Below are 12,624 nucleotides of genomic sequence, written 5' to 3' on the forward strand. Positions count from 1 at the left end.
AGCAATTATTTGGTGAGAGTCATATAAGTCTTAATTGATTATATTGAAGGTATTTATAGTAGTGGTTTTCAAGAATTGTTCTGTTCCTTTTTTTTTCACCTTCTTTCCTTTGAACATTTCCAGGGAATATGCCACCATAGTCCCCATATCACCTCCCTTAACATTTTTAGTACCTTATATCCATTTAAAAAATCTTGCTGAAGGCCTCACATACAAATAATTATCAGGAGTTTAAGAGTTATATATGTCATAAGCCATTTGAAGATCTTATAAATTCCCAGGCATCCTGACAATATGTAGAGAAGATACCCAATTAATGAAGAAAATATATTCTTTAATATTTGTCTCTAGTTTTCTTTAGTTAACTAAGAGTCATTATCTCAACCTAGGCTTAAGTATCAACCTAGGAGCATAGATTTAGAAGTAGAAGGGCCCTTTGAAGTCATTTAGTTCAATTTCCTTATGTTATAGAGATACCTAGCTTGTGTATTAGTTAACTAGTTAGCATGCTAAACACTTCAGAGACTTACAAGTTGTATGACTCTGGACAATTCACTTCACCTTTATTTCATTTCCTTAATGTATAAAACAGTACTAATAATAGTACCTTCTTGCCAGTGTTGGTGTGTGTCTAAAATTATATATTATTTTAAAAGCACTTTTCAACTTAAAGTGCTAAATAAATATTTTATTATTATTAATTAGTTGAGAAAGCTGAAGCTAAGTAAAGATGTATCTTGTCCAAAAGTGCATGGCAGAGTCAAGATTTGACCTCAAGACCTTCAATTGAAAATCTAGTGTTCTTGTTTTCCATTATACTTCATTATCTATCAATTCCTTGCTATGATAAGAATTCAGTCAGATAAATTCACTAACATTTTTTAAGTATCCATTATGTTCAAGACAATGTTAATATTGAGGATAAAGAGGTAAAAATTACCATACTGTACTTTAAGAAACTCACAGCCTAATTAGAGATGGATGACATCTTCAAAAAATGAATATGATATAGAGTATAATGTGATACTTGCAAGGAAAGAAGCACAATAAAGGGAAATCAGAGTCAGGCATAGTACTCCAGGAACATATGGAAAGGAAGCGATCACTTACAGATGCAAGAATCAGAAAAGAAATGCTTCATGCAGGACATTGTACTCAGGGTGGACTTTGAAGGAAAGTTTGGATTTCAACAGTCAGAGATAAGAATGGAGGGAGTTATATGGGGCATTACTCTTGTGGCCCAAGAGACATCAAAGTCCCTACCAGGAGAACAAAGAACAATTTTGGAGTTCAACATAGCTAGAAAGTAGAGTGGATGAAGAGGACTCTTGTAAAGTATGGCAGCAAGAATGTATTTGAATGAGATCCTGGCTTAAGTATGAGGTTGAGGAGTTTATATAATACCCTTTAGACAATTGAGCACTAACAGAGGCTTTTAAATCCAGGAAAGACCTGACTTTGTATATTAGGCAGATTCTTTTGAAAGCAGTGGTCAAGGTGGATGGAAAATGGTAGTGATTGTTGGCAGGAAGATTAATTAGAGAGTAACAAAGTTCTGAGCTAGTCTGATTCCTGTAAAAGTGAAGAGGAGAGGACAAATGGTAGACATCTTGTGATGATAGATGCAGCAGAGATTCCTAATTGTTTTGATGTTACAGTTTAGGATAAGGAGAGGGAAGAGTCAAAACTGTGTCTGAAGTTTGGAGATGGTAGTGCCATTGCCAGAGATAGAGAAGTTTTAAATACAAGATTTAAATATCAAACCTTAAATACCATTTTGGAAGGAGGGAAAAGATATATATGACAAACTGTTGGTAATATTTCTTTACTTTATATAGTACATTTAACTTTCCAATGATTTTGCCTTGCAAAATGTGACATCTGGGTTCTACATTGAGCTCTGCCACTGACTATATTTGTGATCTTGGACAAGTCACTTAAAACTTGTGAATCTTAGTTCTATTATGTATAAAAGAGGGGAACTGAATTCAAGAGTTTTTAAGATTTATTCCAACTCTAAGTTAAAATGAATGTAGTTCTGTCAATCTCTGCTCCTCACATAAGCTCTTTAAGCAGATAGAGATAGTCCCTTTAAAAAAATGGTAACAGCAAGGCATATGAGAGTATTTCCCCTTGCCCAATGCCATAAAGATAGTTAATGGCAGAGATGAAATTTGTAACCTTGTTTTCTAAATATATTAGTCATTAATTCTTTATGCTAGTTAACCTTACCACAAATCTTTAGTAGAAGAAATATATATTACATGTAATAAATATTTCAATAATAGATTTTTCTGACAGAGTTCTAATACCTATGAAAAATTATTCCATTTTTTTCTCTTTTATACAAATATTTCAAGATTTTAAATAAGAAAAGTATATTCATTTATAGAGATGATCAAATAAATTTGTAGGGAAATGTAATAAGTCTACCAATCCAAAGACTAAAGGTTTATGTGTATGTATAAAGCATATCCAATGCAACAAATGCTTATTAAACATCTACTTATTTTGTAGTTAAAATAATACATGGGTATATATTTGGCAAATATATATATACTTTTATATATATATATATACTTCTGTGCATATATGCATGAATAAACATGTTAATTTTAAACACACACATACACACAGACATATACACCAGTTACATATGTACTAATTTAAAAATATAGTCACTGTCAAAATCAATTAGTTTTTTTGAATAGCTGATGATTAACAACTATTTAGGAAGTTAGCATTCTTCTATCAATAGGATTAGAAAAGTATCTTTTCCCTGAAGCATTTTGGTCCTCATTTATTCTTTGTTTGGAAGATTAGCTGGCTAACCACAAAATTAGCCAGGTGAGGGTTTAAACTTTATCTTCCTATATTATAAAATGTTCGTTTTCAGAGTTTTCATTAGTCATAACAATCACATTCTTTTTTCCCTCTTCTTTCATATCTCAAAGAAAAATTAGCAGACCTAAGATTGACTGAGATTCTGCCCACTATTTCACACTGCTAATATTTCCACAGTCCTCCCTACATCATTCCCTTTGAAGTAGAGGATGCCAAGCAGCATTTCTCTCTATTATACAGGTATCAGCCTAACAAAATTTTGAGTGACATGTCCCTAGAAAACTGGCCATCAGGTAAAAGTTTTTAGACTGTCAGAATGGTTGAAAAATAGCCTACTAAACCAAAGGTGGTCATTGAAATCTGCATTGGTGGAAGGACCACATATTAAAGATATAAAAGAATCTTGAAATGTTGGAAAGGGATGAATGTTTCCATACATGTAGAATTATGTAAAGTTGTTATATCTGCTTTAAAGAAAGTTAATACAGTAAAAATACATTAAATAATTTTGTTCAATCACTGGAAAAGAAATCTAAAGAAGTAATAGTCAAACTTCTGAATCCGAATATAGGGAAAGGTATATTCCTCACTTAAACCCTGAGTTTTTTCTATGTGGTTTTATCTTGCTTAATATGAATTCCAAAGGTGCCTTACAGGGCTACCTTCAACTAAGGCATTACTTTGATAGGCCAACTTTGTGCTAGAGTGAGAGAGTGTTCAATCACTTCAAATATGACTTTTACTAAAGAATGAAAGTCTCTATCTGAACATCATTTGGGAAGTAGTATAGTTCAGTGAAAAATAAAAGTGGGAACTGACAATCAATCAGAATTCTGGGCCCTGCACTAGTCTATCTCTGTGATACTAGAAAAATCTCTTCATGTCCCTGTGATTCAGTTTTTTAAAAATAAATCTGTAAAATGGGGATGATACTTCCTATCATATCTACATCACAAAGACAGTGGATGAGATGAAGGAATATGGAACCATCTAGTGTTTGAATGAGAAAAAGACATTTGGAGCCATTCTATTTAGATGATCAGATAAGAGGAGAGGTTGGAAAAAAGAAATAAAACGTGATCATAAAGAAGAATATTTAGTTATTAAAAGAGAGAAAAAGGAAGAACAAAGCCTGACATTCTAAAAGTAATGACACCCCCAATAATAACAAAAATGTAGACACACATTTAGAAAAGAATTAAGAGAACTGACTAAAATAGAAGAAAGCATAACAGAAACAAGGAGGGAAAAAGAGGTTGAAGGAAATCAGTGAACCTTTTAAAACCTTATATTTAAAGAATTGATTTGAAATATATGTGAAATTTTTTTAGGAAAAGGTTTAGAAATATGAAAATATATAAAATGTTACAAACCAATTTTATGACAACAAAGTCAGAGTTATGACAGCTATTATTTCTCCTACGTTTCTATCACCCTACAAATTCCAAGTCTATTTCTGTTCCTGGAAGAGCTCTTATATTTTTTTAAAATCCTTATTTTATTTTATAGATATTTGATTTTTCTTTAGATTTTATAAGCTACTTTGTTTTGTACTTTAATTAAATGCAGTACCTACCTAAAAATCTGGATTTTAACATTTTATGAATATGAGTTATATAAGTACACACACATACACTTGCACATGCACACACATGCACATGCCTACTCATATATATATATATATATATATATATATACATGTATACAGAAAAGCTTTTACCATTTTATCAATTCTAAGAAATTTAAATGAAAAGGTGGGATAGAACACAGTGTTATAAATTTGGAAGTTTGGTATAATTTGAAGTTTTATCATGAAAATTAAAAATAAAAGAAAAGGAAACAACAAAGAAAAAAATATAGTCAATCTGTCAACCTGAGTCATCTCTGCATACTCAAAAAATAAAAACAACTAATTTAAAGCATAATCCATCCTGCAGAGTTAATAATTAGGGGACAATAGAACTAATGAAAGAAAATAATTCTTAGGCGTATGCCTTATCAAGAAGAAGTGAGAAACATTCTTCATGTCAATAGGCAGTTAGTTAAACATAGCATGACAACTACTCAGCGTGACACCATGGGAGTGAAGTTACATCTCTATCTGCCAGCTTCATCTGGCAATCGATTGAATGAGTCAGAACAAGCAAGAGAAAAAGAATGTGTGCTTCCTATTTGAAAAAGAAAAAGGTTAACTATATTAGATACATCTTTTAGTTAATTGGCTTGAAATTTAAAAGATAAGAGACAACACTGAAAATCACCTTTTATTGAAATCTCCTAATAGAATTTCTGATTTTTTAAAAATATGGGTTGTTTTTCTTGTGGTCCATTTAGGAAACTGATTAACAAAAAAAATACAAAAGTAGAATCAAATTTACTCAACTCTAATTTAACCATTTTAGGAGTTAGAGACCTTGTGCTGTCACCTTTGGAGTTCTTAAGATTGCTGTGGGTCTTTCAGATCATTTAATGACTTGCAAAGAATGTTTTCATTCAAGATTTTTCATTGCATTGCTATCTCTTCCCCAAACTCCAAACAACTTACCTCTTTTTAAAAATTAACAAATTTTTAAAAATTTCCCTCGATTAAATGTTGATTCAGTTTTCAATAATTGTTTTGACATTTTCAATTGATGTTCACTCCTGCCTATCCCTCTCCCTTTTCCAAGATAGCAGGTAATATTATATAGTTGTACATGTGTTATTACACAATGCATTTTTCCATGTTCTTCATATTGTGAAAGAAAACACATATTGCTCACACTAGAGAAAAACTCATGTAGGAAATAAAGTGAAGAATGGTGTGCTTCAATCTGCATTTAGACTTCAGTTTCATCTATAGAAATGGATAGGTTTTTGTTTTTTGGGGGGTCATGGGTCACTTGGAGTTTCACTTCATTTTGCATCACTTCATACAAGTCTTTCCAGGTTTTGTTTTGTGATCATCTTGTTTGTCCTTTCTTATGGTTCAATAGTATTCCATACATTTTAATTTTTACAAAGAACACAGAGAAACGCGATACCAGAGTTATCACATTACTTTGTTTGGATATAAAGCATTCTGAGCATTCTTGACATTCGGCTTCTTTTCTTCAGTTAACAAAACCATTCCCATTCTATTTAATCATTTAAAGACATTTCAACAACATGTCATTTTGTGACAGCTTAAACACATTATCGTAATATTTGTTTTTTAAATTTATGAATATTCTATCTGTTTTCAAAGAAAAAATGAGGTAGTTGGATAATTGACATCAGAAAATTGGACACAACCTTAAAGACAAAGAGATCCAGGGGCTATGAAAATTTAGCAATAATTATTGCATATAATTTCCCTGTAGTTACCTGGCAGTGAAAGTTAGGATGTTAAAATAATATTTCTTATAAGTTCTGAAGAACATTTCAGAAACATTTTTTCTTATGGCTTAAACATGACAGTCTCAGAACAGTCTTCTTGAGGGAAGAAGAAATAATGAGCCATGGAAACCAAAGTAATTCAAAATGTTTCTTGCAATTTGTCTATTCAAAATAGTTTAAGCAAAGAACAAGAAGATTACAAAATCCCCCAAAACAAGACACTTCAAATAGTAGTCTCCCTTTTCAGAAATATGCCATCAGGGATTATATCTGACCTTCTTACTTATTGGGGAATTTGTAAGGGAACTTATAGAAGACTAATTTTCTAGTTTTAGTAGACCTTTCTTTTTGTTTTTCTTAAACAGCTATTCACAAATGCCAACAAGTTCAGCGAAAGATGAGACCAATGATAATATTACAATATTTACCAGGATTTTGGATGGTCTCTTGGATGGATATGACAATAGACTGCGGCCAGGACTTGGAGGTGGGTATATGTCCCTTCCCTTAAGTAAGATGAACAACAAAAGTAACAACTACAGTTCTTAAATGCAAGAGACTCTATGGAGTGACTCCTTTTACATTTCTAAACACTACTGCAGGTCTATATTGAAAACATAAACTGCATCATAAGAAATGGTAGGAGTAGAAACAAGCAAAGAGACCCCTAATAAAAACGGCCATTCATCAAGCTTTAATGTTACTAAATTCCTGGGATTTGTATTGACTCCTTTCATTTTCATAGTAATCTAAACAGTGGATAGTGCAAGTCCTATTATGTTTTTTAAACATATTTTTACATATTAAGACACTGAGTGTCATTACAGTTCAGTTATTAGGCAAAGATAACAAAAATAATTAATTGATTGACCAGAATTCAAAGCCACATCATTCCAGGAATAAATATTATTTGCTTTCCATTTTTGAGAACCTGATTGTTTTGGAGAAAATTGGTTGGTTTGGGACAGCTAATGTCCCTAAGAAGAATCCTTGCTCACACAGAATTCCTTTAACTTGGGCACTTTAAGAAGGAGGAAAAAAAAAACTTAGGTCAATTCCAGATAGAAGGATCTTTGACAAATCATTTTTACACCCTCATTCTTTTGAAAATGTGTTCAGAAATCATTACCTTATAAGTGAATGACCTAAGGGAAAAATAGATTCTTGGTAGAACAGGACAGATTGTGATAATCTTTATTAGCATTCTGCATTAGTGAAAAATGGATTTATGAGAACTGGTTTACTAAGAAACTAAGAAAAGAAGCAATAACAAGTTTGATTTTACTTTATGTGGTTTGGCTTGGTTTTGGTTCTAATTTATGAAGTGCTCACTTACCATTCAAATACTATCCAGTACCAATTTAGTAAACATAAAATTGAGGGATAGGAAAAAAGAATTGGTGTGAAGTGAGAAAGGTTTTCAGAAGGATGTCTTCTCAAATTAGTTTTTTTCAATAAAGTCACTGATATAAAAGATTAAATGTTGCAAAAATTACTGAATTCTCTCCTTGAATTTACTGTCAATTTCAAAAACATTTTTAACGTGTGCATAAGGCATTATTTTAGACCCTTTAGGGGATATATATATATAAAGTAAAGCTTTATTCCTGTTTTCAAAGAGAATTAAACATATTTGAGAAAATAAGACAGATACATGTGGAGCAATTTCAGTCAATATATGGCTCATTTGAAGTACTCTTAATAGCTGCTCAGTAAATGATGAAGGGAAACTTTTATGGAGAAAGTGGGTTTAGAACTGTGTTATCAAATAGGTAAGATTTGGGCAAAGAGTTACAAAGGGCAAGGAGCAACAGATGATCAGCTTTGAACCTCTCCCTGACAACATGACATTGTATACTTTAAAATACTTTTAAGGTGGACCAAATGTGTTAAATGGAAATATATTGGAGTCCTCCTATAAGTTAGTGCTTTAAAATAAGTTTCGCTTGCCACTTCAGTAGTACAGACTTCTTATTATATCAATGCATGGTTTAAGAATCATAACATAATAGTAAGATTCTAGGAACCTCTTTTGAAATGTCACCTTTTATTAGAGAATTACATTTTGAGACAATGACCTGTTTTCTATCTCAAACTGCCTTTCACATTGATTCAGTAGATATCTTAAATTCAATATAGTAGAATTATTTATCTTTCTCTGTAAACCCTTCCTTTTCCTTACTTTCCCCATATTTGCTCCCAGTCCCTCAGGTTCCCAACATAGGAGTCATCCCAGATCCACCACTCTGTCTCACCTCCCATATTCAATATATTTCCAAAGCTTGTTGTTTTCACTTTTGGAGCATCACTCATATAAACTCCCTTCTGTTCTCTGACTCTGCCACCATTTTGGTGTAAGCCTTCCTCCCCTTTTGCCTGCTCTATTGGAAAAGCCTGCTGGTGGCATTTGCCTGTCTTAAGTTTCATTTATTCATTCAGCCGCTAAAAGGATTTTCCTAAACTGTAGTCCATCCTTAATAAAAAAGCCAAAACAAAACAAAACTTAGTGACTTTTTATTGTCCCCAGGACCAAATACAAAATGCTCTGCTTGGTATTCAAAGCCCTCCATAATCTAGCCACCTTTAACCTTTGCAATCTTCTTAGACCTTATTCTTCAACGCATCCTCTTTGATCCAGTGCCATTGGTCTCTTGACTGCTGAATGAACAAAACACTTCAACTCAGTTCTAGGCATTTTCTTTGACCTGGAATACTTTCTCTCCTCTGCTCCAACTATTGGCCTTGTTGGCTTCCTTTAAGTCCCAATTAAAATCCTGCCTTCTACAGGAAGTCTTCCTCTATTTACCCTTAATTCCAGGGTTTCCCTCTGTTAATTATATCCTATATTTCTTGTATGTAATTTGCCTTTTATATACATATGTTTTTATATGTTGTCCTTCCCATTAGATTGTAAGCTCCTTGGAGGTAGGGACTGTGTTTTCCTTTTTTTTTTTTGATACCCCAAATGAATAGCACAATGTGTAGCACATAGTAGGATCTTAATAAATATTAATCCATTGCTTACATCACTTTCAATAGTATGGAATCTTTTAAAAAATTACAGATGCCTCCATTTTAGTCTTACTCCTATTCCTGTTATGGTTGGTGGGTTATCATGGGTTCTCAAGGGCTATGTTAGCAAGGTTCAGGGTCTATCTCTATTTAAAAAAACAGTATGTACATTGATGAAAAGTCAGGATTTGGAGAGGCTTATTACCAACAAGATTTGGGATAAAGATAGAGATTACCATTTTCCAAAAATTACTCTGAAAAACTGTCTAATTAGTTGTCAATGAGTCACAATCTGCATCATAGGACTATGGACCCACACTGATGAAATTACAGATCCTGAAAGAAATAATTTAAGAACTGATTCCAATATTAAGAGTTCTGTAGCATTAAAGCACTTTTATTATCTTATTTGCTTATCACTATTCTTATGAGAAAGGACACAGATTTGTCTATTCTTACAGGTCAAGTTTAAAAACTGAGACTCAGAGATATCAATTGACTTGACCAAGTTCATGTAGTTTATATGTAATGAAGTTAAGCTTGGATTCAGATTTATTTTTACTGTAAATTTAATGTTATTTCCATTATAACAAGCTATGCTTTGTGATTAGTCCATCAATGTTGCTTTAATATTCATTTTAATTGAATGTCAGTTAATGGGGATAAAAGAAGGATAATGTGACAGTTTCTCATATAAACCTCTTTTTAAAAATTATACTCTGTTTACAGAAACTCCCTTTCTCTCTGTTTCCCTATCTTTCTGTCTCTCATTCTCTCTAATCCCAAAAGAGTATGTTGATTTCTAGCACTGAGTGAATTATGCACTGAGATTTATGAATTATAGTCTGAGATATAAATGTGGCTTTTATTCAGGGCAAAATACATGAATAGAGCAGACTCAAATACAGTGCATTTGAACTTGCTCTGGACACTTTTAGGAAAATTTATTTTTATTAAGACAAAATATACATCTTATCCAGCATTAACATTTTAAAAGTAAGATGTATGTTGAGGAATTGATTGCCATCTTCCTTCTCCATACTAAGGAGGATTTAACTATAATCTTTGATGCAATTTCCCTTCTTCCTAATAGATTAACATAGAAACTATTATGTTCTACAAGTGGTAGGATGAGATGTTTATTCCTTTATTATTTCACTTGGGTATACCAAACAGGGAGATTCCTGGGCCTCCATATTATCAGAGAGAAATGGACCTCAGGACATAATTAGCCAGTATTGTAGGGGAATGATCTGGAATAATTGCTAAGGTTTGGATCTAGGTATTAATGTCACCACTACCAACTCATTGAATTTACCTATCCCTGAGGGATTTGAGTTTTCTTGAGGTTTTTTTAGGGCAAATTTAATTTTAAGCTGAGATGCCTACAATTATATCAGAACCGGTGTATGATAGGAGCCCCCAAACTAAGTCACCCATCTGGAAATTTTCTTGTCCTTTAAGGTAATCCAAGAATGTATTTCCTGACAATAATCATGGGAGCTATAAAACCAGAGAGGGTCTGGGTTGAAAGTCCTTCATTGTGTGAAAATACCAACCTAAAGTGGTTTGAATATTTACCAATTATTCAAGACTTTATTTTTTAGAATATAGTGATTGCACCTGAAATGTACAATGTAATACCACAAATTAGATATTATAGAAAGTTTCCTTTTTATCATAGTATAATAGTATTCTATTATGATATATGTTTGTGTTTGCATATATATATACACATATGTATATGTGTACATCTTCAATGTTTAATTGCTCATCCTCATATCAATGACTAAACCTGGGTTCACATTTCTATATTTCAGAGAGAATAACTCAGGTCAGAACAGACATCTATGTTACCAGCTTTGGTCCAGTGTCTGATACAGAGATGGTAGGTACTGACCTTCCCTAGCCTTAAACTCCATTTAAATATTACATGATAATATCTCTAGGGGAGAGATGTATAGAAATATAATAACCCGTATTTGCTTGCTTTCTGTTAGGAGTATACCATTGATGTATTTTTCCGACAAAGCTGGAAAGACGAAAGGCTTCGTTTCAAAGGGCCAATGCAGAGGCTCCCTCTCAACAACCTCCTTGCCAGCAAGATTTGGACTCCAGACACATTTTTTCACAATGGAAAGAAGTCTATAGCTCACAACATGACCACACCAAACAAACTTTTACGGCTGGAGGATGATGGTACCCTGCTGTATACCATGAGGTAAAAGCCTCCCTGGTTTATGCATTTCTATAGAGTCCTTACATTTTGAAGAGTTATCAGTATTGTTTGTTTCTGGAGCACTTTGTTTCTCCTCCATGAAAATTAGATTGATTCTTCATTATTTTTCTGTTAAGAGTTTTTTTTTTAAGATTGCAAAATGAATTGTGGTTTAGTTGTTCAGTTATTGACTACTCTTTACAAACCTATTTGGGGTTGTCTTGACAAAAACACTGGCATAGTTTATCATTTCCTTCTATAGCTCATCTTAGAGATGAGGAACATGAGGTAAACAGGGTTAAGTGACTTGCTCAGAGTCACATAGCTACTAAGTATATGAGGCTACATTTGAACTCAGGTTTTCCTGATTCTAGCTGTCTATAAAATTAGTATCACAGAATAAATACAGTGTCTCCTATGAAGCCTTTCCATTAGCAGTTAATCTAAAGAGACAGCTAAGTGTCACAGGGAAGGGAGTGCTAGACTTTGAGCCAGGAAGTCCTGAGTTAAAAAAATCTCAGCCACTAACCAGCTGTGTGAGTCTAAATCCCTTTAATCTATTTCAGACTTGGTTTCCTCATTATAGAATGGGGATAGTAATAACACCTAGCCTGTAGGGTCATGAAGATTAAACAAAACAACATGTTTCTGATAATAATGATGACAATTATTATTAATTCAATGTGTAATAACCAGGGGACATATAACTCTGTAGTAGCCACAGTTGGTGCATAGCTAGTGAGGTTGTCTTCCTTCATCCTAGATCAATCTGAATTGAAAGATTCCCCCCCCTTTTTTTTTTTACTTATAATTAGTTCTCTTAGAATCTTAGAATAAGAAGAACCTTAGACATTTATGGAATCATAATCAAGGATTTAAAACAGAAAAGAATCTAGAACTTATCCAATGCAATCTCCTCATTTCACAGATGAGAAAATTGAGCCTTAGGAAGATAGATAACTTAGTTGAGTTTGTCCAGTTAATAAGTATTTGCTCATGGATCTGTCCCAAGGGTTTAGCACAATGCATACCATGTAATAGCCATTTAGTAAATAGCCAAATTGATTGGTTAATTATTAGATGAAGCTAATAATCCCCATTCTAGTGCTCTTATTATTGTTATCACAATACCTTTGATGGTTTTTCTAAAGCATCTAGGTGGTGTAATGGTTAGAATAACTAGCCTGAAGTCA

General features: G+C 32.8%; 1 protein-coding gene across 15 annotated transcripts in view; it reads left to right on the top strand.

The window, feature by feature from the left end:
- The window catches only part of GABRA5 (gamma-aminobutyric acid type A receptor subunit alpha5), a 122,633-nt gene that overhangs the window by 4,400 nt on the left and 105,609 nt on the right, over window positions 1-12,624 (top strand). For all 15 annotated transcript variants that reach the window (XM_056807073.1, XM_007501057.3, XM_056807072.1 and 12 more), the window contains 3 exons: window positions 6,567-6,688; window positions 11,034-11,101; window positions 11,214-11,434. In XM_056807073.1, the coding sequence (XP_056663051.1) occupies window positions 6,567-6,688; window positions 11,034-11,101; window positions 11,214-11,434 (411 nt within the window). The remainder of the gene's footprint in view (window positions 1-6,566; window positions 6,689-11,033; window positions 11,102-11,213; window positions 11,435-12,624) is intronic.

The sequence above is a fragment of the Monodelphis domestica genome, chromosome 8 (assembly GCF_027887165.1).
Source record: "Monodelphis domestica isolate mMonDom1 chromosome 8, mMonDom1.pri, whole genome shotgun sequence".
NCBI classification, from domain to species: Eukaryota; Metazoa; Chordata; class Mammalia; order Didelphimorphia; family Didelphidae; genus Monodelphis; species Monodelphis domestica.